The sequence below is a fragment of the Muntiacus reevesi genome, chromosome 17 (genome assembly GCF_963930625.1).
Source record: "Muntiacus reevesi chromosome 17, mMunRee1.1, whole genome shotgun sequence".
Lineage (NCBI taxonomy): Eukaryota > Metazoa > Chordata > Mammalia > Artiodactyla > Cervidae > Muntiacus > Muntiacus reevesi.
In genome coordinates this window covers 48,979,953-49,006,845 of record NC_089265.1, presented here as the reverse complement: position 1 = coordinate 49,006,845, position 26,893 = coordinate 48,979,953, and the positions used below count along the sequence as shown (strand labels likewise).

Below are 26,893 nucleotides of genomic sequence, written 5' to 3'. Positions count from 1 at the left end.
GAAACGCATATATATAACTGAATCACTTTGCTGAATCACCAGAAACTAACATTATAAATCAACTGTACTTCAATTAAAAAATATATTTAAACAGTCCCTAGAAAAAAAGGCAGCTCTGTTGGTCCTCTGAAACGTCCCATCCCTCTCCCCCTCATGCTCCTGTGAGCATCCTGAGGACACGTCCTTCCTCTGCTTCTGCAGAACCCGCTTCCCCTCCCCTCACCTTCGGTACTGTGGCAGTCACAGCACTCCCGGGCACTGGTGGGATCGGAGGCATTGCAGCAACGCAGGCAGCGGCTGTCGTCCATGTGCAGCACCAGGCTGGCAGGGCACACGGTGCAGTTCCTGGCGCCGGGGCCCTTGCATTCTATGCAGCTCTCGTGGCACTTCTCACAGTTAAATTTCTCCCCCTGTTAAGAACAATCAGATTCCTTATGAGTGTGGAGAAATTAACAGACACTGAGAGTTCCCAGATGGGGGTTCCCTCTCCTCTGGATAAAGGAAGGAGCAGGTCGGGGATAGCAGAAAGGTGATTTGTTCTGGGTCCATTTTAACTCTTCTGGGTGAAAGACCAGAACCAGCTGTCTGCACTCGATGGAGCCAGTGTTGAGCTTTTCCTCTGAGATCTGCTGGTGATAATAGACAGAGAACAAGCTTCTAGGATAGCTCAGGTTACACCCTGACAGCCATGAGCTGTACCTGGTCAAGGACAAGTTTTGTTTGGTCCATACTCAATTGGATTTCATGGTTTTAAAAAAATTGAAAAAAAAAATTTGACCTCATTGCCTACATTTGAAAATTGGGATATTTCACACTTAAGTCAATTCCGGGTTTCTCTTTTAAAACTATCAGACTTATCAACACTGGATTCATCACTCCCATATCACAGATAGAGCTGAGTGGCAGTGGCCCCTTTTTGCGCTCTCCTCCTTGATACAATCCTCAGAATGTGCTCTGATGTCACCAACACATAGATGAAATGTCATACTCTGCCTATGATCAAGTTTGCACTGTTTTTTTGTTTTTTTTTTTACCCAGCACTCTTCACTCATTTATATGATCTGCCCGGCCTCTGTGGTTATTCAGATTTTTGTGTGCCTCTGCCCTAGGATAATATAAATTGTGACTGTTTAGCTAACACAGTGAAATATCAGTGGAAAGATTGTTGAGAGATTAAATAAAGTGACTTCCCTCCCAATAGGCTGCTTCATTTCACTGGTGCTGAAAATGTGGATGAGGGAACATACCTTCTTATTTCACTTCTGCACTTTGGAAGGCAGAAAAAGAAGGAATGAAAATTGCCACTGTTTGGCAAGTTCCAAGTGCTGATAAGATGCTTTCTCAGCTGAGATTTCATCAAATCCTGGATTAGGAGTCAGAACCCCTGGGTTTAATCCCAACTTTCTTATTTACAACTTGTATAATCTTTATCAGTGTACTGTATTTAACCTCTCAGATTCTCAGTTTCTCCAAAGTGTATTTAGGGCTCTTATCTGAATTTAAAGAGAGTGAATATGTGAATATGCCTAGTCATGTGAGTTTTACCATTTATTTAATTTCTAAAGTTTGGAAACACAATCAAGAAGTTAGTGGACTCAGGTATACCTATGGTTGATTCATGTTGAGGTTTCACAGAAAACAACAAAATTCTGTAAAGCAATTATCCTTCAGTAAAAAAATAAATTAATTAAAAAAAAAAGTGGACTCAGAATTCATGGTTTCTAGGCTAGCAAATGAAACGTCTCTCTCTTGATTGTCTGTGAAGGGAGGAGGTGAAGGACCAACATTGGTTGTGTAGTTCTAACATTCTTCAGATGTTTCAGGTTAGTCAGCAGAGGGGGAGAAGAGAAGACAGTTCTTATTTCTGGCATAATATTCCTATGTAGACCTGAAACTTCTAGGGTTGTGAGCAAATATTGGTGTCCTCATTAAATAACTTCCATTATTTCTCTCAGGTTTTCTCAGCTCCTTTGATTGGAATTAAGGTTACAGATGGGTAGTGCCATTATTCCACAATGCATTGGTAGAAGATTTACAAATATTAAACCTGAGCTATAGTGTGTATAGCGATTTTATGACTTTTTTGGACTTTGCCCAAAAGGACAAGCAGAAACTAGCTCACGTCCCTCTGCAGCAATGGTTGAAGGCACACCACACCCAGCTCTGTACCTCTCCCACTCTGAACTCCCCCACAAGACAGTCCGAGGTACACAGTCCTCCCACCAGGTGGTAACTCCACACACAGGATAAGCAGTTCAATGCTCCTTTCCCTGAAAGAAAAAAAAAAGAAAGATTCCAAGTTATGAGACTGACCTTAGATTTCAATTTCTCTCTTGGATCTGAAACAGGAGCAAGGAACACGTCAAATAACTTGAAGCAGAAAGGTGAATGATTGAGGATATGGAAAAACAAAATCTATGAGACACCAAGTAAAGACCTAAAACTTATCCAGTTAGTCTAATCAACATAAACTCTCAGTTTGGAAAATTATGGGTTAGGAGATGACAGATATTTTATTACAGCAAAAGAAAAGATTTATCAGAGAATGACAAATCATGTAAAAAGTTTGTAATAGTTTTTATTTATCATTCTGCTTATAGTTTAACTAGTAGAGAGGATGAGAGTGATTTGAAGGGCTCCAAAACTTGATGAGTAAATCATGAATGGACAATTCCTAATTAAGAAATAACACCAGACTTGCAATTTAAAATGCTAGGGTTAAAAAAGTTTAGATCATTTTGTCCAGTAGTTCTTAATTTTGAGCATTGTCATGATAGGTTCCTTTGAAATTTTCTAGAAAGCAGTAAACTCTCTTCTCAGAAATTTGACATTCTATTTATTTAATTTTTAAATAAATGTAAACTAATGCCCAGACACGTGAATTCGTCAGTCAAGGTTACATGGAGAATGGCTGAGTCAAGAGTTAGAACAGGTTTGTTGACTGACAGTGCAGTGATCTTTGATCATACTACTTGCCTTCACACATGAACCAAGTGGAGGAAGTCTGCTTCCAGTGGAGGTAATACATTTCTCTCCTAATTCAGAGACCCAAAGAATGACTAACCCAAGCACTTCTTTCTATGCAGTTAGCAAGGGATAACTTCTGGAGAGAGTTTGGGAACAGGAGAGCTGAGCTCTAGTTCACTGCATTAGAAAGAGAAACAAGAGCAGGGAGACGATGGGGCATGGAATGTGCCTGATACCATGAGCTGGAACGTGATCTATAGATCTTTCCATTAGAAAAATATTGTAATGGGTGGTTAGTTGAACTCGAAGTAGAACCTTGAGTCCTCATCTTAAATTCACTATGGATTTCAATCTACTTTTCATATCTGATCTATGAACTCGATCATTTATAATGTTTCTATGAAAAAGTGAATTCTGAGTTCTGAACAACAGCTCAGATAATAAATCTTTATTACCAAACTTCTTAGATTGGGGGCTGCCTATAGTGATATAAATTCAAAGCCATTCTATTTCTATATTCCCTCCAGCTTCATGTAGAATTTCCTTCATGTTCTGGAACACAGTTGTGGTCTCTGATGAAAGAATCAATCTTCTCCTACTTCTTTCCTTCCTCCTCGCCAGGTTTCTAAAATTTATCTTCAGTGTCTTACTCCAATTTTAAAACACAAAAATGTGGGGTTTTTTCCTTTATGAAGAGAAATTAAAGGTAGGAGAAATTAACAGAGGGGGAAGAAAGGGTGTAAAAGGTTAGGTCACAAAATCTGGGTTGTAAGTTTGCTTACATTTTCCTGGAGGCCAGGAGCAATTTGGCTTGGATTCTGGGAAATTCCCAAAGGTACTACCTGTCACCTCTGGGTGACAAGCCAGGACTCCATTTACATCGCCTACACTGATTTGTTACAAAATCTGCATACTTAGGGTACTCTGTGTCTTTTGCAAAAGGCAGTTTGTTAATTTCCAGAATGTTTTCTAATTTTTTTTCCAAGTTTAACACCTTACATTTATCATTGCTTTGAAGGATCTGTAGGAACCTTGGGACCTATAAAGACAGTTTTGGTATTTCCCTAAAATTCAGAACAGCTCACCATCTGCTCTCCCTTGGTTGACCCCCATGGGATGAATTCAATAATGCAGAGCCACCCCAGGGTCTGTCTATGGTGTCATTCCACACTGGAAGAGAGGCAGCTTGAGAGACTTAGGAGGCTTTGGTTAACCAGCCTGGATTTTTATATAAAACAATTTTGTGTGGAGGATAAATACAAAGTGAAATGCATGAAGGCAAGGAAAGAGCTAATTATAAAGGAACATGGTGCAGAAAAGACACATCCTGGTCCTTAGTAGGTTGTCCTTCCCCATCCCCTTCAGTTCTTCTAAGTATTTTGTAACAGCTTAGTATTATTGGGCAGTCAAATGTGAATGAAACACAATCTACTTGGTAAATTACTTATTTAGAGTGGGAGATTTTCCCTGTACCCTTTATGCACCCTCATTTCTTAGTATGACAGCTAACACTTTAAGAAGGAAAGAATTCATCCTTTGTTTTTTCACCCAGTTTACAACCCAGGAGAAAACTTGTCCCCACATTTTGTAATCTCTATATTGCAAAATCAGAAGGCAGCACAAAGATTCCTTAACCAGCAAAGGATGTGTGTGGCAGGTGAAGAAAGGATGGCAGAAGAAATGAACATCAAAGACAGAAAGTATTGACCAGGAATACTCGGGGTTCACGTCAAATACAGGAGGGGAGGCACAAACACTCAGAGTGGCTTTAAGATTCACCCAGCTATGGCCCGTCATCCCTGGAATACAATCTCAGGGAAGCTGTGTTGATGAACTTTAAGACTTTACTATTATTATTCATTTAGAGCAGTTTTAGGTTTACAACAAAATCTTTGACAGGTAACAAGGATTTCCTGATACCTCCTGCCTTCACACATGCATAGCCTTCCCCATTATTAACATGACCCACCAGAATGGAATTTTTTTTAAACAAAGATAAACCTTCTTTGACATATCATAATCACCCTAAGTCTGCAGTTTATGTTGGGTTTCCCTCTTTGTGTTGAGTATTCTATGGGTTTGGACAAGGGTATAATTGCATGTATCCATCATTTTAGTATAATACAGAATATTTTCACTACCCTAAAAATCCTCTGTGCTCTGCCTATTCATCTCTCCCTATCCACACCGTCCCCCCCCCCCAACAACCACACCATTTCCAGAACGTCACATAGTTGAAATCATACAGCATGAAGCCTTTTCAGAGCTGCCTCTTTCACTAATAGATATTTAAGTTTCCTCTGTGTCTTTTTATGGTTTGATAGCTCCTCTCTCTTAATACTGACTAGTATACCATCATCTGAAGGTATTGGTGAATTTTTGAGCCTGGGAATGCTCCAAACCATCATCATTAATTCACTCAGGAAATCCCAAATCCAACTAAAGAAATTTATAGTTTTTTCAAACTGTGCTGACATCACTAAAGATTTTTCCAATCCCCACAAAATTCTTAAAAAGCTGATGTTGCCCTGTTTTGATTGACTGATGTTAAGAGACATTAACTCACCTAATGATGGTTGCCTGATCCTGATTAGAAACTATTAACAAATGTTTCTCCTCCCCCAAGTAGCACTGACTGAACTAGGGAGCTGGGACTTGTGTTTTTACATGTATGAAATTAAAATACAGTGTTTTACCTGGCAATCCTAAATGGAATGATAGCCTCACATATCTAGTAACTGTGGCAGCAGAGGTACTACCTTCAACTTTCCAAAAAACCTCACAGAACGTCAATATTTACTATCATAGGGCCAATGACAATGCAAAGTTCCCACTACTCTCCCACTTCACCCCCAATTCACTGTAATCTCTTATTTGTTATCTGATCCTGATTAAAAGTTCTGAGCGGCAACTATACATGCCTCTGAAATGGAAATAAAAAGGGGACACAAATTAATGATTATTTAAATGCAGTTTGTTTGGGAGGTAATTCTTTGAAAGATTAAAATCAATTGTAGATGAGTGAAGAATGGGTACCACTGTATGCTATGGATTCATGGAGCTGCCTCAAGAACTGCCTGAAAGTGCTTGGGAGGGGACAAATGGGGGCATCAGATGGGGCTCTGATATCCTGTTCTGCTTCAATCTCAGCAGCTCTGCCCTGATTATTTACATAATAGGATTCAGCCAAAGGTTTCATCTGAAGAAGATGGCCTACTGCTAAAGTATAATCTGAAACCACTGTTCTAAATTAGAAATGAGCTGTCCAATATGGTAGCTCCTGGCCATACAGTTGGCGAAGGAAATGGCAACCCACTCCAGTATTCTTGCCTGGAGAATCCCAGGGACAGAGGAGCCTGGTGGACTGCTGACCACGGGGTTGCACAGAGTCGGACCCGACTGAAGCGACTTAGGAGCAGCAGCAGCAGCAGCCATACATTGACTATTGAGCCCTTGTGATGTAGCTACTCCAATTTGAGTTGTGCAAAAATGTAAAATAAACATCAGATTTTGAGACTCAGTACAAAAAAAAGAAAGTATAATCTAAAATAATTTTCTTTTTTTTTCTGTGCGACCCCATGGACTGCAGCCTATCAGGCTCCTCCGTCCATGGCATTTTCCAGGCAAGAGTACTGGAGTGGGTTGCCATTGCTTTCTCCATAAAATAATTTTCATATTGACAATATGTTAAATATTTTTGTATGTTGGTTAATATATTATTAATTGTACTTGTTTCTTTTTAAAACTGTGACTATGAAAAAAACAGATATAGCTGGCTTAGATTATCTTTCTATTGATCAGAAGTGACACAGCACTCTGTGAGATGCATAATAAAATTCTAGGACTACTATAGCACATGACCACTCCCAGGATAGTTGAGGTTGTCCACCGGCCTATAAGCACTTTCTAGCTATGAGTAATTTAATGTTTATGTTACTTAGAGTTACTTTAAAACAAGACAAAAACTGTATCGAGCCCTCAAACCAAGTTTTTCCCCCTCTTCGTGTTAAGACAGTTTTGGGGGGTTGGGGGTGACGGTTGCAACCAGAGAAGGAGGAGGGAGGCCGTGGCTGGGGGTTTCAAAAAAAACCCCACAGGTTACATCTTAGCTGGAAGAGGCGGTCCACGCTGGAGATGGAGACGTGGGCGCCACGCGGGGCGGTACCTTGGCCTGGCTCAGCCGCCCCGCAATCAGCATTATGGGCTGCAGACTCCTCCTGTGGTTTCCTTTCTCTCTGTTTTTTTTTCCCCCTCGCAGCATTTTGCTCCTTTACTGCAGCTTCTAGAAAGATTCTGATGGAATTCCCGGCCCCTCTGCTCCTGTTCGCTCATGCAGAAGCTTCTCTGCCTTCTCTCCAGCTCCTCCAGTTCTTTCTGTTTTCCTTTTGCTCTGCTCCCGTGCCTCTGCCTCTCTGGCGCTCTTCTGTCTGCTGTTTCAGCTGCAGACATTTCTGCCGCTCGAGGAACCAGCTCTTAATTGAGGCATCGCTCGGGTGTTTGGTCTAATCAAAGGAAACCGCGGCTTTGTGAAGCCTGGCCTATGATTGTGAGCATCACCCCGTACCAGGCGCCCGCGGCCGGGAAGAAGACGAGCCGTTCTGGGCCTCAAGGTCCAGGGTCCCCCGGACTGAAGGTGTGGGGGTTCGGGCCGGCCCTCTCCTCCCAGCCGGGGTCACCTGCCGCATCTCCTCAGACTTCGACTCCTCGAGCAGAACCTCCTGGCCCAGCTTCTCCGAGCCCTGCTCCTTCAGGAGGAGCCGTTTTCCGGGCAGCCCCGCGCTGCCACGGGCATCGTGGTGGGCCTCTCCCGGCCGCGTCTCCATCACTCCTTCCATCACAGGTGGAGGAGTCCCAGTCGTGGCGGGAGGTGAAACCCATTTTGAACTCGGCCGTGCTCACTTTGAGGACTTCGGCGAGCTGCTGAGCTGAATGGTCTCGCCCTGGAGGCAGGCCAGGAAAGAACTGACCTCTCGTGTGTCCCCCTCCCCCTTGAAGGCCAGGCCTGCGGTGCTCTTGGAAAGCCGGTGTGCGCCATGCGCACCAGCTTCTCCATCGCTTCCCGGGTGGAGATGGACTTCTTGGCCGCCTCGGCTGCGGGGGGCTGTCAGGGCACGCTGACGGTCATGACGGATTGAGGAGAGGCTGCACAGAGCGCAGAGCTCCGCCGCCTTGGGTGTGCCGAGGACCGCGGTAGCTGCTACCGTAACCCGGGCCTTGGGCAGGCGCGGGGCTCCGCCTGCGAACCAGACCCCTGCTGCCCCGGCCTGAGGTCCCCACCATCGCCCGCAGAGCCCTTGAGGCAGCCCGCTGCCGCTGCCAGCCGTTCCCGTGCCAAGTGCTGGAGAAGCCAAGGTAAGCAAGACACCTTACTGTGTGCCTTTGAGGACCTCAGTCTAGAGAAAGAGAGACAAAAAAGTAAGCAAGCAATGATAAAATATGCCCTTTCGACCGCAGGGAACCTGTTTCTCCTGTTGACAGTTGGATTGACATTATCTGGGTCATACTGCTGCGTAAGGGTTGCATAAATAAAAAGGTGAATGATTGTAGAGTGCTTACCAACACAGGTAAGTGGAGACGGGTTACAGGAGGCTTTCTAGAGACAATGCTGACTCTAATGGGTCTAAAAGAGGTAGCCAGACAAAACAGGCCGGAGATGAACTCCAGAAGGAGAAGCAGCATGGTTGGCTTAGGTTTACAGTAACGAATTGTGCTTGGATTAGAGGATGGTGGAGGAGGAGGAGGGGTGAGAGGTGACTATGAGCAGAGTCTCATGAAGAACGTCTATGCAAAGCTACTAAGTGAAGATTCTACCCTGAAATCAATGGAGAGTCTTATTTAAGCAGAGAGGCGTCCTTATAGTGTTAGTCAGGTAGAAAGATCAGTCTGAGAGCTTAACGGAGGATGGGTTGGTTACAGAGTGCCTGACATTTTTTGATTTGCAAAAAGACATTAGAGTTTATTTGTTTTCTATTCATTCATCCATTTGGTAAACACTTAATGGAAACTTACTGTGTATGATACTCTAGACTAGAAATAGGGGCTACAAAGTGAATGTGGTCCAGTCCTTGATTTGAGGATCTTACAATTAGTAAGAGAGACAGACATGTTTAATTGAAATGTAATGTAAAAACATCTGTGACTGTAAAATTAGGAAGAAGGAAGGTTTCTGGGAAGACTAAGTAAAGTTTCACAGGGAAGGTGACATTCAACCTGGGTCTTTAACTGGAGAGTTAATAGAGTGTTGTTCTCCAGGAGGAAGAAATGCACAGACAAAAGTCATGGAGGTATGAAAGTGATGATCTTCTTTTTTTTTTTTTTTTTTTTTTTTTTTTTTTTTTTTTTCAGATAGGAGCAATCAGGGTGTTGCAAGTCCTGATTACGCAGAGCCGTTAATCACGAATCATGCGAGCTCCAATCATCATGTTCTATTCTGCCCTCCAAAAGGAGGAACAGGTAAGGATTATCCTACCTGACGATGAAAGTGATGATCTTATTTGGTGGCTGCTGAGTGGTTCTGGGTGGTTCCAGGTTCAAGGTATATGGAAGGAGAGTTGAGACCATAAACTAAGAGGACTGACTGAGAAAAGAATTCAGTTACTTTTTAAAGATAGAAAACATTTAAGTATCAGGAGAAAAAGTGAGTGCATAGATTGAAGAGATAGCTATACGATGTTCATAAGGATGTCTGGATTGTAAAGATGGATTTCAGTGCAATGCTAATTAATATCCAAGGGATTCTTTAAATGATATGTGACTGATTATAAAATTTATATAGGAAAAGAGCTAGTTATAGCCAAGATGATTTTGAAAGGTTAATGGGAGTGTATCTTTCAGTTCAGTTCAGTCACTCAGTCGTGTCCGACTCTTTGGGACCCCATGAACCACAGCATGCCAGGCCTCCCTCTCCATCACCAACTCCTGGAGTCCACCCAAACACATGTCCATCATGTCGGTGATGCCATCCAACCATCTCATCCTCTGTCGTCCCCTTCTCCTCCTGCCCTCAATCTTTCCCAGCATCAGGGTATTTTCCAATGAGTCAGCTCTTTGCATCAGGTGGCCAAAGTATTGGAGTTTCGGCTTCAACATCAGTCCTTCCAATGAACACCCAGGACTGATCTCCTTTAGGATGGACTGGTTGGATCTCCTTGCAGTCCAAGGGACTCTCAAGAGTCTTCTCCAACAACACAGTTCAAAAGCATCAATTCTTCTGCGCTCAGCTTTCTTTATAGTCCAACTCTCACATCCATACATGATTACTAGAAAAACCATAGCCTTAACTAGACGGACTTTTGCTGGCAAAGTAATGTCTCTGCTTTTTAATATGCTGTCTAGGTTGGTCATAGCTTTTCTTCCAAGGAGCAAGTGTCTTTTAATTTCGTGGCTGCAATCACCATCTACAGTGATTTTGGAGCCCAAAAAATTAAAGTCAGCCACTGTGTCCACTGTTTCCCCATCTATTTTCCATGAAGTGATGGGACTGGATGCCATGATCTTAGTTTTCTGAATGTATCCTACCAGCTGTCAATATTAATCTAATACATTTTAAGAATAAAAACATCATAGGAGGTATTTCTTTCTGAAATGTTGAGAGGAATTCACCATAATATTCTGTGTCAGACTGTGGAGAAAAATGAGCAAATTTGAATTTTAGAAAGATTGCGCTGGCATTACTTATTGTACGGGATGACCTGGGTATGGAGTAGCAAGACCGGAGTTGGGTGATGTTCTGCCTGTTTCGGAAAATCATCTAAGATGCCTAGAATGAAGAATCAGGATAGCAGGAATGGAGAAAGAAATCTGAGCAGAGAAATGTTTAGTGGGAAGAATAAATAGGCCTTGAAGTTTACTGTTGTTGGAGGGGATGTGTGTGTACAGGAGGCAAATGAAAGATAACTTCAAGATATCAGACCTGGGCAATTGGTTGGACAGTGGATCCATTAACAGAAGGAGTGAGTATCAGAGGAAACCCAGATTGTGTTTACTCTGGGACATGTTGATTTTAAGAATGTCTGAGACAGACAAGTTGGTCTCTGGAGAATAAGATGGAGCTTGGGCCATCTTATTTTAGGCCAACATAATTGTTGAAATAATGAAATTAATTCTGCTTGGCAGATTCCACGTTAGTCAGGCAGAGAAGAAGGCAGTAGGTGGAAAACCCTTGCTGTAGGGGATTATGTCTGTATCTGGGCCTTGAAGGATGGGAGGATCTGATGAGGCAGCGGTGTGGTGCAGGAGCATTTAGGGGTTGAGGGCTGATGCACGGAAGCTGAAAGAGAGCACCGGGTGCTGACCGTAGAGAGGATCGGCTATGAGGTTGGCAAGCAAGAGGAAGCTCCAAAGGTGACGAAAGGAGAGAAGGACAAAGCAGAAAGAAAAACTTTGCATTTTTCCATTCACATGTGCAAAATGATTAGATGGGCCCTCACCTTTGCATTTATCACAGGTCGGGTGGCATCTCTCGCAGGTCTGGGTGCTTTGCTCCACGTAGTGATGCTCTGGACAGGTGCGGTGACACTGTCCTTTAGAGCGGAGCAGAAAGAAGAATGGATCGCAGGACAGGCAGTCTGTGGGCTGTGGGCCCTGGCAGGCCTTGCAGCTCTTGCTGCACCTCTTGCACTGTCCTGTGGAGTTTTCTGCATAATATCTGAACCAAGGAGAGAAGCAAAGGATCAGTACTCAGCTTGCTCAGAGGTTGGGTATGGTGGAAAAAATCATGGTTACAAATTGAGTGCTTTTAGAATCTACTTATTAGATTCATTACCAATTATACTAATACATCTATTGAGTCTCAGTTTCTTATCCATGAATTGGACATTACAATCCCTCCCTGCTGTTTGTGGGGAGTAAGTTAGATGACACAATTGGAAGGACCTAGCATAGATCACACAAATTTGTTGTTTAGTTGCTCAGTCAAGTCCGACTCTTTGAGACCTCATGGACTGTAGCCAGCCAGGCTCCTCTATCCATGGAATTCTCCAGGCAAGAATACTGGAGTGGATTGCCATTCCCTTCTCCAGGGAATCTTCCCAATTCAGTGATTGAACCTGGTTCTCTTGCATTGCAGGCAGATTCTTTACCATCTGAGTCATCAGGGATGCCCTTTTTTTTTTGTATGAGGTGACTATGAAAGCATTTGAACCTCATAGCCTGGAAGAGGATCTCATGCATAAGTACAAACAGTAACTGGGCCTTAAAAACGTTCTGAGGTTAAACACCAAAATAATGATGTGCTTGGGGTCAGGGTACAGAAGAGTATACACCCGCCTTCCCAAGGGGATTTAGCATACAAAGTTTATGCATGTGGATCAGTGATTTTTACGAAAGGAACTATTTCAATAAAATAGCCACTTATATCTAATTAAACCCTATTTATTCCCCATTTAAGGGATTTATGGCAACCTGTGCCTCACTTCCAAAAGGGAACTTCACTTATTATGAAGTAATTGTTTTCTTAATTGCATGTTCTGCAATCTTTTTAGATTTTGTGTGTGTGTGTCTGCATAAGACTATCTAATGACCTGATTTGGGGAAGATGGAGATTCTTTATATGGGATCCAGATTTTTCAAGTACTTACTAAGATAAAGATGAAGGGCTGAGCCAGGCCTTATTGACTTATGTGACTGGTGTTTTTTGAGAGCTGCTAATGTGTGTGGCTCTGTGCTGAGTGTTGTAGAAACTTGTGTGAAAAATAAGATGTGTTTTTCTTCCAGGAGCTTATAATTTTCTGGGACAGAGATATATAAGAAGAATAGGCTCTTACAAAGTCTTTGTATTACTCACCTTAGCTCTTTATTAAGGATGTGTTGAATGAATGAGATGAATCAAAACACAAGACAACAATATAAGCAGTAATTGCTGTAAAACTGACGATAAGGGATGTGCACATTTCAAGAGCATTTGGGGAAAGTCCAAGATTATAGCCCTGCAATTTGGGTCTGGAAACTCTCAGTGCTTTAGGTTACTGACTGGGAGGGAAAAGTTAACAGTAGACCTGTAATCAGTCTTTATCTTTTCTGGGGATGCCTGGTGGCAGAAGAGATGACCCAGTCAAATCCTCTTCCAAATATGCTGGTAACCAGACCTTCTGATAAACACACTCAGTGTTTCCTAACAGAATAAGCATAGGATGGAGACCTCTTATCTGTGAGATGCTTTTAAAAGGACACATCTGTGCATCTAAGTTGCTTATGGTAGCTAAACCTGCAATTTGGGATTAATGGGGGCATGGCAGGTTGGAGAATTAGTGGAGTAAAAGTGGAGATATTTGATGGAAATTGTGCCCTTTATAAAAATCAATGCTCCACGTCCGTTGCTTAGACCTCATGTTTTAAATATGATCAGAACAGATCCAGAAGAGAAAGAACCTACCTTCATGGCCATGGACTTCTCTTAGAGAAGAATCACCTCTGCCTTGTAATTATTGTGTCCTTCCAATTGGTGATGTTTGGCACATGGGTCTGATTTGAGAGTCTGACTCTGTGTGTTATCTCATTGGGTCCCTCTGCCTTTCCTGTTTACTCTTCCATTACTGTGAACTGGCTGAAATCCTCTAGAGAGCAATTCCATTTGGGTTGGACTCTCATCTTTGTTTCTTACTGGCAGTAAGACTTCAGTCTGGCTATCTAAGTGTTCCAAGAGTTAGCTTCCTCATGTGCAGAATGGGTTTGCTAACAGTGATACCTGCAGTGGTTATGGGATAGTGTGTCGAGCACCTTACCCTTCTCTGCACTGGGTCAGGCACTCCTGTCCCAGTTGGAACCAGCCTGGCAGGCAGGAGAGGCATTGCATGCTGTGTCTTCCTTCACATGTCCTACACGAGCTGTGGCAGAGGGCACATCGGTGGCTGTCCTCATCAGCGTAGTAGCCTTCGGGGCAGTCCTGCACGCAGGTTGTGTCTGCCAAGGGAGGAAAGAGTCTGACTTGATATCAACTATGACATGGGTCTTCCTAAGCTCTATATGCTCCCCACTGTGGGTGGGGGGTGGTGAGAGGGGATGCAGGAGGAATGAGACAGTGACCCTGCGGGCTGATGGATATCCAAGGAGCTAAGATGCATGTCCAAGAATCAACCCTAAGGTCATTAGGAGTTGAGGAAAAACATAGGTCAGAGTGGATGGACTGTGGTGGGCAGGACAGAAACCACTGTCTGTCAAAGCGTGCAGGAGGAAGTTAAGGGTCTCCCAGGATGGGGAGAACATCTGGGGCAGGGGCGCTGGGATAGCAGGAATCAGGGCTCCATTGAAGAAAGCAAAATGCAGGGTCAGTGCGATGTCAGATTCTTACAATTTCAACTATTTTTAGCCTAAACTGTAAGATTTTACCGTCAGTTTTGCTGTGCTGTCCAGACAGTGTGACTCTTGAAATGTAAATGAATTAAAATGAAATTTTAAACTTTGTTTCCTCAGTGGTAGGAGGACAGACATACAACATGACCATTGAGACGCAGAGCTCTCTGGGCAGTGAGACTCCCTTTTTGTCCATTTATTTAAAGAATTGAATTCTAACCATGAATCCTCTGCTCAGCAAGATGAGTTGGAGGTTTGTTGTTCACCCCCACATAACCCCAGTCCTTCCTCCACCCATCCCAGTGGAGTCTTGATTCTTGCCTTTTCACCTTCCTTGACAGTATTTAGGGTGTGGAAGGCAAGGGTGGATTCATGATAAAGTTAAAACATGAGATTTTTTGGCTTCACAGTTTAACATGCAGTCTTAGAGGCACCTTCTTCCCTGACTTCTGCTTAACCTCATTGAACAGAAGCCAGGCTCTCCTGCCTTGTTAATATGAGCCACTGGTCACAAACCTCTAGACCAGAAGTCGGTTTGTCTCTGTAACTTCAATCAGCATTTGCACAGGCACTGGTGGGAACAACAACAAAAAACCCTGAATGATCTTAGAGTTCATGTTAGTGCTGTTGATCCACCCAAAATCTGTCCTCGGACACTCTCAGCTGCTTAGGGACAGCGGTCATGTCCTTCATCTCTGCTTTTCCAGCACCCAGCACAATGCCAGTTTTGGTTTAGTGGCTATTCTGTTAAAGGTGGATGTTGACAGTGGTTTATTGTCTAGCTAATGTTATCTAGTTAACTAGAGGGGAGGCCTGAATCCCCCTAAGTTGAAGCACCTGTGTATTAGGTTCCTCTTACCACAAATGTGTAGGCTTAGAATACTGCAAATTTATTATTCTGGAAGTCAGAAGTCTAACGTGGGTCTAGGGAATTGTGTTCCTTTTAGAGACTCGGAGGGAAGATCTCTTTCTTTGCTTTCTCTAGTTTCTAAAGGTCATCTGCATGCCTTGGCTTGTAGCCTTCTCCTCCAGTTTCTTCTCAATGTTCCAATGGTCTGACGTCACATAGACTTCAACTACTGACTGTTTTGTCCTGCCTCCCTCTTATAAGGACCCCTGTGATAATACAGAATAGTCCTACTAAATTAATTAATCACATACACAAATATTTTTTGCCGTGTAAAGTAATATATTCACGGGGTCTGAGGATTAGGTCGTGTACATTTTAGGGAGAGCCTTATTCAGACTACCACAGCCTCCAGAGGAGTTATCTAGTTTATAAGTAGCCTGACCCTGATGGGGTGGCGGTAAGGGGCAGGGTGGGAGAATATGAGAAGACCAGGTCTTTGACAGCCTGCATCTAGCTTTGGCAGGGACCACAAGTACTGAAATCTCAGTTCTAGTCTAATTTATACTTCTAGTTCGAGAGAAGATCACCTTGTGGTGATAAGATATCTTCTGTTTGTATGAAGACACCTGAGGTGGTCTCTGGTATCACTCTAGATCGGGGATAATTAGAAAAGAAGTTCTGGGCATTGGGATGAGACAGGAGATCTGGAATGGTTTCAAGAAGCAGCTACTGCTGGGAAGAAGGTTTACTGAGAGATGTGAAAGGGGAGCTAAGACAGATGGATAAGGAAGACTGAAGTGCTCAAATGTTTTCTACAGGGAGGCGAGGGAGAGAAAGCATACGTAAGGCCAGCGGGGGTCAGTTGGTATGGGGCAGGTGTGCAGAGTTCTTGGTACTAGTCTCCCTCTTGCATCTTTTCTGTAGGCTTCAAAATTTTCCAAATGCAGTGTAAATGATTGAAAAAAAAAAGACACCAATTCCTGCAGAGCACCAGGCATTGTACAAGGGAGTCTCCCGGATGGAGGGAAAGAGAAGCTGTCCTCCGATAAGCTACTCACTGAGCAGAAGGCTGTCCCGCGGGCAGGTCCGACACTGGTTCTCCGTGGGCCCCGCGCAGTGGAGGCACTTGGCGTGACAGGCCTTGCATGCCAGTGCCTGCTCGTCCCAGTACTCCACGGCGGCGCATTCCTTGTGAGGCCCACAGCGCCCATGGTTGTTCACCCTCAGGCCTTCCTGGCACGTCGTGCAGGCCCCCGAGGACGAGCAGGTGCGGCAGGACTTGTGACAGTCTGCAGGGCGGGTGGGGACAGCACAGGAGAGAGAGTCAGGTCACCCCTCGAGGGAATCAGTTCCTTGAAAAGTGTGCTCGGCGTCCTTGCTCAGAGATTTCTAGGGCTCTGTGTCAAGGGTGTGGGGCCAGGAGTTGGGCTCTAGGGTGGAGCATTCTTGTTGCAAGAAGAGGAAAAAAAAAATGTCTGGTTCACTTTCTCTGTAATCCCCAGGCAGTCCCTTCCTGCAGCAGCCACCTCGGAGATGTTAGTAAGAGCTGCCATAATTACCCAAACTGCAGAGTGATGATAACCAGCAGTTGTGTGGCAGCAAAGTCACACACTAGTCTGCAGGCCTCTCACCACTGTAACTCCTCCTCTGTGGTCCTCTGCTGACCTCCCAGTAGTTTGAGCTTATTACTAACATAACAACTGCCAGTGTGTGTTGTAAATACCTCTTGATTAAAACAAACAAACAAACAAACCTCTTTTATAGTCATTTAGAAAAGCAGAGTGCCTGTTAGAGGGCCTGGAATATAACGGTTAATTCCCAATAGCTGTGCTGGCTTGAGTTCAGTCATCTGTATTTTTTAAAGCTCCCCTGGTGGTTCTAATGGGCAACCAGGGATGAGAACCAGAGGGCTTTCTCAATAAGAAAATTAAATCAGAAAGATTAAGAACATGTACTCTAAACTTGTAAAGTTATCTACATTGCAGATTACTTTTATTATTGAACACCAGAGAAAGGCCCAGTCGATCCTCGGTTCCTACACTAGTGCGGGCAGGATGGCCTGCAGGCAGGTGGCCTCTGGCCGAGTCTTTAACCTTCTTGTGGAAACTGACCTATAGGTTTGCAGCCTCCTCATGTGCTCACTCCTGGCCTCTTTCCCTCGGTTTTAGAGAGATAAAAATGACATTCAGCACTGTGTAAGTTTAAGGTGAACAATGTGATGGTTTGATATATGCATATATTGCAAAGTAGTGACCACGATCAGGTTGGCTACACAGGTACAGTCACTCATCTTCATGTGCTTTCACAAATGGGTGGAACTAAATAGGGCTTTACGTAAAACACACAAAAAGGTATATCCAGATCGTAAGATTAGATCAGAAAGGCTGTAGGAACGTACTGTATCTTCATGTTTGACCAAACGCATTTCCTGAATACGTTCTGGATGTGGGTGGCCACGAGGTTCTCCGGCCACGTGAGTTCATCCTGGACCTCTCACTGGGGTTAGGAGGCCTGCCTCTGGATGGCTAACTCGTGGTTGCTAGTGGCAACACAAGGAACTAAGTTGATTTCCCTGGTGGCTCAGATGGTAAAGAATCTGCCTGCAATGCAGAAGACCCGGATTTCATCCTTGGGTTGAGAAGCTTTCCTGAAGAAGGAAATGGTAGCTCACTCCAGTATTCTTGCCTGAAGAATTCCATCAACAGAGGAGTGTGCTGGGGTCAGTGGGGTCACAAAGAGTTGGACTGGACTGAGTGACTAACACTTTCACTTCTTTCAAGGAACTAAATTACCACTAACTGCCTCATTGCAACGAATCCTGTGATTGTAGTTAACAATAGTTTATTGTATACTTGAAAGTTGCTAAGAGTAGACCTTAAGTGTTCTTACCGAAAACAGACAAACAAAAAAAACTATGGCTGTATTATCTAGTCGACCTTATTGTGGTCACCATTTATCAACATATACATATATCAAATCATCACATCATACACCTTAAACTTATGCAAGGCTATATATGTCAATTATATTTCAATGACACTGGGGGGAAGGGAAAGTCCTTTCAATCAGAATGCTTCTCTTAACTTGCTTGAGAATTCCTCTAGTGGTGGACAGTTTATTTAATTAATTTTTCTATTTCCTGACAACTAATAGGAAGCAAAGAATTCATGCCTAGTTAAAACATAAGAAGGCATAATTTATAACAGATCCTTTCTTGAATCTATAGGGGTTGAAATGCCAAATGGGAGGTGGAATAGAGGACCCCAGGTAGTAAAGGCTGCCTGCAGGTGATGAGGAGGAGGAGGGGCTTTAGGGAGACAGAACGCATGAAGAAAACCCTCTGTGGCACAGCTTTCCTTCTACTGCTGTGAACCTCTAATGGATTAACATTTTAAGAAAAATTTTCTATTTTGGATGACTTTCAAAGGCTCATCACCTCTGTTGTAAATCTTCACCTGAGAATCCCTTTTGATCAGCTACCGTTGTGAGGAGGGGTCAACATGATTCAGTGCTGATAAGTTATATCACGAAGCTAAGGAATGATTCATTTAAAAATAAATAATAAACTAGAGCATGTATAGTGCTGAGACCACAGCTCTGGGGCTGGAGCTGTGCAAACCCCAGACCTGCTTTCTCTCAGCAGAAACCCATCATCCTCGTGGGCTCCCTGGGACGTGGTGCTCGGCCACACACCCAGAAATCTTTACCTTTGCAGACCTGAGTCTCTTTATCAAGGTAAGTTCGTTCTGGACACTCATCTAAACACTGCCCATCGTAGAGAACCAAGGACGCGTCGGCACAGAGGTCGCAGTCATCCGCCGAGGGGCCGCTGCACTCCAGACAGTCTTCATGGCAGGGAACACAGTGGCGCCCGTCTTCATAGAAGTGGCCGGGACAGGACTGGTGGCACGCATCCTTATACAGGAAGGACTCGGGCATGCACTCTGGGGTAGGCAGAAGCAGCAGAAAGGAATTTATTTGTTCTGCAGTGGGCTAGCCCATCCCCTACCTCTTTGACCCATTTGACTCCGGGGTACATTTGCCTCACCCCCATCCTCCCAGGGCTTCCCAGGTGATGCAAGTGGCAAAGAATTTGCCTGCCAATGCAGGAGACACAGGAGATACATGGGTTCAGTATCTGGGTCAGACAGATTTCCGGGAGAAGGAAATGGTAAACTGCTCCAGTATCCTTCCCTGGAGAATCCCATAGACAGAGGAGCCTGGTGGGCTACAGTCCATGGGGTCTCAAAAATCAGATATGACTGAACACATACACGCACACACCCACCCTTCTCCCAGGGCATGTCATCCTTGTCTCACAAGCCCTGCCATGGGAAAGGAGACCACTTATGGTGGCCCAGTTAGATGGTCCTGGTTTCAAACCCTGAAGTGATCTGCCACTTGGATTGCAAAAAACCACAGGGAAGATGAGCCAGGGCTGAGATGCTGGATGTATTGTCCTGAAAGCTCAGAAAGCATTAACAGATTTTTAAACTTCTATTGAACGCTGCTGGCTCTATTTAATACAGAAAGAAGTTTCAGAATTAGTGGAATAGTTAATTTTCCATTCACTGATGGGGTAAGCTAATGAAATATACATGGTTAATCCGTATGAAGAATGCATTGTGTGTTTATTTGTGCCTATTCTCTTATTTGTGGGGGAATTCCAGAAAGCACTTAGGTTACACCAAATCCTTTGGATTGGACAGAGCCATTTAAATGAATCTGTTTTACTCTGCAGAGGAAATTAGACAGCCTTTCTCAGGAGGTAATCTCAGGGAAAGTTCCTAGCTAGAGGGCTACTCTCCGAGTCTTAGAGTTGCCTGATCCTTACTTTTGTATATTTTGTAACAGTTGAAATTCTCCAGCCACCTCTGTGTTTTGTTAATATTAGTCTCTCCCATGAGGTTTTGTGATCAGAACAGCAGAAACTTTGGGTTCTTGTCTGTATCTCTAGCACTTGGGACAATGCTTGTCACACCCTAACTGCCCAGGACATGTGTAGGAGAAATCTTGTAAAAAAAAAAGTGGGCTCTTGTCTGTCTTAATTTGCAGAATCCATCATGAAAAGGCTTTATGTCACCCTCAGTTTTCTCATTGACTTCCATAGAGGTCAATTTCAGTAAAGGCATGGAGATGGTTTCCCCCAGATCTTCTTGGACATCCCACTCTCAGATAGTGGGCCCCCACCCTCTCCCCTGTGATGCTCCCGGGTACCTTTGCATGTTTTCTCATGGATGCAGTCCTGACACATCTCTGGGCAGCGCTTGCACACCCCGTCCATGGCCACGTGCCTCTCGGGGCAGGTTTCCCGGCACACCCCCTGGTCCAGGACAAGGCCTCCTTCGCAGGACTGACAGTTGGTGGCATTTCCTTCACAAGTTCTGCAGGAAGAGCTGCAGTGCTCACAAGTATCGTCATCTGCATAGAAGCCCCTGTGGGGAGAAGAGGGAGCCACTGGAGAATCTTTCCAGCTAGGGAGTTGACTCACACCTGGCAGTCAAGAATTAGGGCTGAAAATGGAAGGACTATGGCTGTTGTCAACTAAAATGAATTCATCAGATTTCCTGGGGAAGGCGGTAAAAAAAAAATCAGGTTTAAAAACAATTAAATGTCTTCTTTGGAGAAATGTCTGTTTAGTTCTTTGGCCCATTTTTTGATTGGGTCGTTTATTTTTCTGGAATTGAGCTTCAGGAGTTGCTTGTATATTTTTGAGATTAATCCTTTGTCTGTTTCCTCATTTGTTATTATTTTCTCCCAATCTGAGGGCTGTCTTTTCACCTTACTTATAGTTTCCTTTGTTGTGCAAAAGCTTTTAATTTTCATTAGGTCCCATTTGTTTATTTTTGCTTTTATTTCCAATATTCTGGGAGGTGGGTCATAGAAGATCTTGCTGTGATTTATGTCGGAGAGTGTTTTGCCTATGTTCTCCTCTAGGAGTTTTATAGTTTCTGGTCTTACATTTAGATCTTTAATCCATTTTGAGTTTATTTTTGTGTATGGTGTTAGAAAGTGTTCTAGTTTCATTCTTTTACAAGTGGTTGACCAGTTTTCCCAGCACCACTTGTTAAAGAGGTTGTCTTTTTTCCATTGTATATCCTTGCCTCCTTTCTCCAAAGAAGACATACAGATGGCTAACAAACACATGAAAAGATGCTCAACATCACTCATCATCAGAGAAATGCAAATCAAAACCACAATGAGGTACCATTACACGCCAGTCAGGATGGCTGCTATCCAAAAGTCTACAAGCAATAAATGCTGGAGAGGGTGTGGAGAAAAGGGAACCCTCTTACACTGTTGGTGGGAATGCAAACTAGTACAGCCACTATGGAAAACAGTGTGGAGATTTCTTAAAAAACTGGAAATAGAACTGCCATATGACCCAGCAATACCACTTCTGGGCATACACACTGAGGAATGCAGATCTGAAAGAGACACGTGCACCCCAATGTTCATCGCAGCACTGTTTATAATAGCCAGGACATGGAAGCAACCCAGATGCCCATCAGCAGATGAATGGATAAGGAAGCTGTGGTACATATACACCATGGAATATTACTCAGCCGTTAAAAAGAATTCATTTGAATCAGTTCTAATGAGATGGATGAAACTGGAGCCCATCATACAGAGTGAAGTAAGCCAGAAAGATAAAGAACATTACAGTATACTAACACATATATACGGAATTTAGAAGGATGGTAATGATAACCCTATATGCAAAACAGAAAAAGAGACACAGAAGTACAGAACAGACTTTTGAACTCTGGGGGAGAACGTGAGGGTGGGATGTTTTGAAAGAACAGCATGTATATTATCTATGGTGAAACGGACCACCAGCCCAGGTGGGATACATGAGTCAGGTGCTCGGGCCTGGTGCACTGGGAGGACCCTGAGGAGTCGGGTGCGGAGGGAGGTGGGAGGGGGGATCGGGATGGGGAATACGTGTAACTATATGGCTGATTCATGTCAATGTATGACAAAACCCACTGAAATGTTGTAAAGTGATTGGCCTCCAACTAATAAAATAATATTAAAAAAAAAAAAAACAATTAAATGAAAGGGGTAGGTATTATCCTTGTGAATTTAGGGTGTTTGAAGAAAACTTTTTCGTTCAGTCATCTTCTGATTTTCTGTTTTATCTCCTAATTTTTGTTCTTTTTTTTTTATTATTGTTGTTAGAGTAGAAAATGCTTTTTATCCCATTTAGTACAGTTTTCATTTAAAAATAGTTTAAAATGTAACAGTTAAAATATTTTTAAAAGGCTCTAAAGGCTTAATGACATATACAGTTTTTGCATATGAAAACATAGGGAATGACCTTGGAGTAATCACCTAGAATATGGGGACCACCTCTGACCCCATAGGGTACTTGTAGCCAGCAACTGGACCCTGTGGAATGGGGATACCCCTCTTGCCTTAGAGTCATTATGGCCAGTACCCTTTCAGTTGAGGCCATTGAGAAAATTGTTATGGAATCCCCTTTAGCCATTTTTGTTCCTCGTGCAGTAGAGATTCTACTGAATTCTCATCACATTCAACATGTCTCAGCCAGACAGTTCCTATGAAGTCTTTTTGCTAACTGCTCCTCACCTAATTCTTTTGTGTTAGAATAACCGTAACCCGACTACTCCTCTCTCTTCTGTCACTGATGACCACCTTCTGATTCCTCATACTGATCTGCATTAACTCCACGGGGCAACCCTGACTTCTCATGGTTCACTGATGGTCTCATTTAACAAGGTGACAATAGTAAATAGTGTACTGGGTATGTTATTACCATTCCTTTTGATGTTGTTGAGGCAGCATCTTTAGCTATGGCTACTTTAACTGAACAGGCTGAATCATATGCTCTTATACAGGGTTGTACTTTAGCCAAGGACAAAACTGCCACTATTTATATTGAGAGTAGAATTGCTTTCAGAGTAACTCATGGTTTTGGAATGTTGTGGAAGCAATGAAAATAAAACTTAAAATGCCCCCTATGTGTAAGAATTAGTGAAAATAATACTTTTTGCCTGTCACTTTAGCTATTACGGTTTTGGGGCTTCTCACTTGACTCTCTGGAAGCTAAAGGAAACCATCTTGTTGATATTTCTGCAAGGAATGCTGCTCTTAAAGGGACCGGTCACAGCCAAATGATATTTTATAATATCTTTTTCCAAATGATTTAGAAAAACTGGCTAGAAAGGTCCAACAGCTGGCCTCAGAAAAAGAAAAACAAGTTTGGAAATTCAACAGTTGTTAGTTGGATAAAAAGAGAAAGCTCTCGTTTGGACTGTATAACAAGCCAGTCCTACTGGAGATTCCGAAGCTCCCACTCCCCACCGCTGGTTACACGCATTAAACCTTCAGTCTATGATGAAATGATAGGCTTCATGAATCAGTATTAATGGGGAAATATTAACAAGGCCACAAAAAATATTTACCTTACTTGTCCTGCTTATGCAAACTACAACCCAGGGAAGCCTCTTCCTACTGTTCCCTGACATTTTAAACTGCCCAGACCACTTGAGGTCTGGCAAATGGATTACATAAAACTTCCTCTGTCTAATGGATGTAAATAAGCTTTCACCATGGTCTGTATGTTTTCACATTGGATTGAAGCCTTCCCTTGCAGGAAGGCCACTGCCTTTTCTGTGACTAAAATAAATCCCTTTGGAAAAGATTATCCTTACTTGGAACTTATTGTGATTGAGGAACCTATTTTATTGGCCATGTACTTAGGTCTGCACTGTATGGCCAGTTTTACAACTTTTCACTTGCTTAACTACCCTCAATCCTCTGGTTTAGTCTAATGCACTCATGACATTCTTAAGACTCAGTTGGCAAAATTTGTAGAGGCCCTCCCAATACCTTAGGGCTTCCCTGGTGGCTCAGATGGTAAAGAATCTTCTTGCAATGCGGGAGACCCAAATTCAATCCCTGAGCCAGGAGGATTCCATGGAGAAGGGAGTGGCTACCCACTTCAGTATTCTTGCCTGGAAAATCCCACCGACAGAGGAGACTGGCGGGCTACAGCCTGTGGGGTTTCAAAGAGTTGGCTGCGACTGAGCAACTGACACTTTCCAAATACCTTGGTCAAAAGCATCTAAATAAAAGACGCTTGCTCATTGGAAGGAAAGTTATGACCAACCTAGACAGCATATTAAAAAGCAGAGACATTACTTTGCCAACAAAGGTCTGTCTAGTCAAGGCTATGGTTTTTCCAGTGGTCATGTATGGATGTGAGAGTTGGACTATAAAGAAAGCTGAGCGCTGAAGAATTGATGCTTTTGAACTGTGTTGTTGGAGAAGACTCTTGAGAGTCCCTTGGACTGCAAGGAGATCCAGCCAGTCCATCCTAAAGGAGATCAGTCCTGGGTGTTCATTGGAAGGACTGATGTTGAAGCCGAAACTCCAATACTTTGGCCACCTGATGCAAAGAGCTGACTCATTGGAAAAGACCCTGATGCTGGGAAAGATTGAGGGCAGGAGGAGAAGGGGACGACAGAGGATGAGATGGTTGGATGGCATCACCGACATGATGGACATGTGTTTGGGTGACCTCCAGGAGTTGGTGATGGATAGGGAGGCCTGGCGTGCTGTGGTTCATGGGTTTGCAAAGAGTCAGACACGACTGAGCGACTGAACTGAACTGCATTGGTACTTCTGAAACTCATATCCACCCCTTTTGAAACTCATAAACTCTCACCACTTGAGATAGTCATAGGATGCCCATTGCGCTTGGCTCCTACTTCTTCTGACCCTCAACTGATAAAAGGAGGGAAATTCCAGCATTGGAAGGGCCTAATTGCTTCTGTTAAAAAGAACCCTGCTTAAGTAGAGCAGTCTTTTCATGGTGTGGCCATGGATTATGTCCAAACAGGCAATTTTGCAGAAAGAGAAACAGAGTTGCCAAGCCAAGCTGGGTATTGTATGTTCCTTAGACTTTATCTCCCCTGTTTTTTGGGTAAACATAAAGATGGGGGGATCCCATGGTAATCAGACCACCCTACTCAAGACGGGAAAACATATACTTGTGATTCCATAGTCTGCAGGATTTTCAGGTCAGTTTAGTAGCTTCTCTGTTGCTCAAAAAAAAATGAAAAAGGCTGCCATGTATCCATGTGCGTGTAGTGTCTCATTATTTCACAAGTGTAGCTCAGCCTCGATTTGGAGGAAAAAAACCTCTTCTCCCTGCTGGGTGTTCTTACCCTGACCCTTTCACTATTAAGCCTCTTTTCAAATACCCAACTGGGGAGGCAACTTGAAAATATTATGCTGAATAAAATAAGTCAGTTAAAAAAAAGTCACATTCTGTATTATTTATATAAAATGTTCAATAGGCAAATCTCTAGAGACAAGGTAAATTAGTGGTTGCTTAGGTCTGTGGGAAATTAGGAATAACTGCAGAAAGGGTACAGAGTTTTGTTTTGGGGGTGATGGAAATATTTTAAAATCAATTGTGGTGACAGTTGCACAAGTCTCTCACTATACTAAAAATCATTGAATTGTATACTTTGTGTGGGTAAATGGTGTGGCATGTGAGTTATATCTCAACAAAGCTGTTATAAAGAGAAAAGAAACCCTGGTTGAATGAGAAGGTGACATTGTGTAGTGGTTAAGCACATGGATTTCAGTACTAGAGAGATGTGGTTTGAAATCCTGACCGTGCCATGTATTAGCAGTGTGACTTTGGGCATGTCACCCTTTTTTTTTTATCTGTGAAGTAAGGGAAATAATGGTATAGTGTCCCTCCACATCTATAGGAGATTGGTCCAGGACCTGACGTGAGTGCAAAATTCCATGGATGCTCAAGTCCCATAGTTAGCCCTTTATATTGTGGTTCGGCATCTGTGGGTTTGGCCAACTGTAGATTGTGTAGTACTGTATTTATTGAAAAAAAAATAAAGGGGATGGTACATTTGAAACTCTTAGCATAGTGCCTAGATATTGCAAGATCTCAGTAAGTATCTGTTTTTAAATGGTTTCTTTTCCCTTGGAATCTCTTAGCTCTTTGTGTATTAAGGACCTGAGAAGTATGACATTGATTGATGTAAACCTTCCCTACTGGATTATAAGCCTGCTGCAAACTCAGACTTCCTTCACTTGAGCTTATCTTAGCTTCCAGTATCAATTCTTTTTTTTTTCCCCCCAGTATCAATTCTTAACACCCCAAAGGTATCTGTAGAATTGAATTGGATATGTTTGGCTTTTACAGTAGATTGGATGCTTCTTGAGGGTCAGTTCCTTGACTTACGTTTGTATGCTGTAGGATCAATCTCACTAATGGATATAAACAGGTCATTAGAAAATAGGAGTTGTTTTTATCATGAAGTTCTTTTAAGTAGCAGGCAAATAAAATTTCTAGTGCCTTTAGATGTTGTTGGCTGCTTCCTCAAACCCATTTCTTGCCTCCCTCTCTCCACTCTTCCTGGCTGTCAGTGTTGTGATTTTTGTGGGTTTTCAGGGGCGAATCTCGTTCAGCCTACGTCAGTCCTCATATTTCCATTCTCCTTGCCAGGGATCAGTTTAGGAAGGTGTTAGTGATGCATTCTGGCTGATGAGATGTGAAGGGAAGTCTGAGGAAGTTTTGCTTCCTCTTAAAAAGAGATAAACAAGAAGAAAGGCACCCTTTTCTGTCTCTGGTCGTTACAGCGTGGGATGATGATGTTGGGGATGGGCAGGCAACATGAACTCTGGGCAGGACAAGCTATGGAAGATAGGAGAGCACAATGCAAAGACTGTGGGTTTCTAATGAAGCACTGGCCACCGAAATAATAAATGCTACACTTCCAAACTTTG

At 43.2% G+C, this 26,893-nt stretch overlaps 1 protein-coding gene and 1 non-coding gene across 4 annotated transcripts in view; both read right to left on the bottom strand.

Annotated features, from left to right (window-relative positions):
• PCSK5 (proprotein convertase subtilisin/kexin type 5) overlaps nucleotides 1-26,893 on the bottom strand; it is a 498,339-nt gene that overhangs the window by 8,392 nt on the left and 463,054 nt on the right. For all 3 annotated transcript variants that reach the window (XM_065908244.1, XM_065908247.1, XM_065908246.1), the window contains 7 exons: nucleotides 20,324-20,541; nucleotides 18,814-19,050; nucleotides 16,165-16,395; nucleotides 13,689-13,866; nucleotides 11,397-11,614; nucleotides 2,170-2,270; nucleotides 224-410 (listed from right to left, as the gene is read on the bottom strand). In XM_065908244.1, the coding sequence (XP_065764316.1) occupies nucleotides 224-410; nucleotides 2,170-2,270; nucleotides 11,397-11,614; nucleotides 13,689-13,866; nucleotides 16,165-16,395; nucleotides 18,814-19,050; nucleotides 20,324-20,541 (1,370 nt within the window). The remainder of the gene's footprint in view (nucleotides 1-223; nucleotides 411-2,169; nucleotides 2,271-11,396; nucleotides 11,615-13,688; nucleotides 13,867-16,164; nucleotides 16,396-18,813; nucleotides 19,051-20,323; nucleotides 20,542-26,893) is intronic.
• On the bottom strand, nucleotides 9,308-9,443 carry LOC136148794 (U8 small nucleolar RNA). Its single transcript, XR_010659565.1, has one exon. It is a non-coding gene; the product is annotated as a U8 small nucleolar RNA (small nucleolar RNA).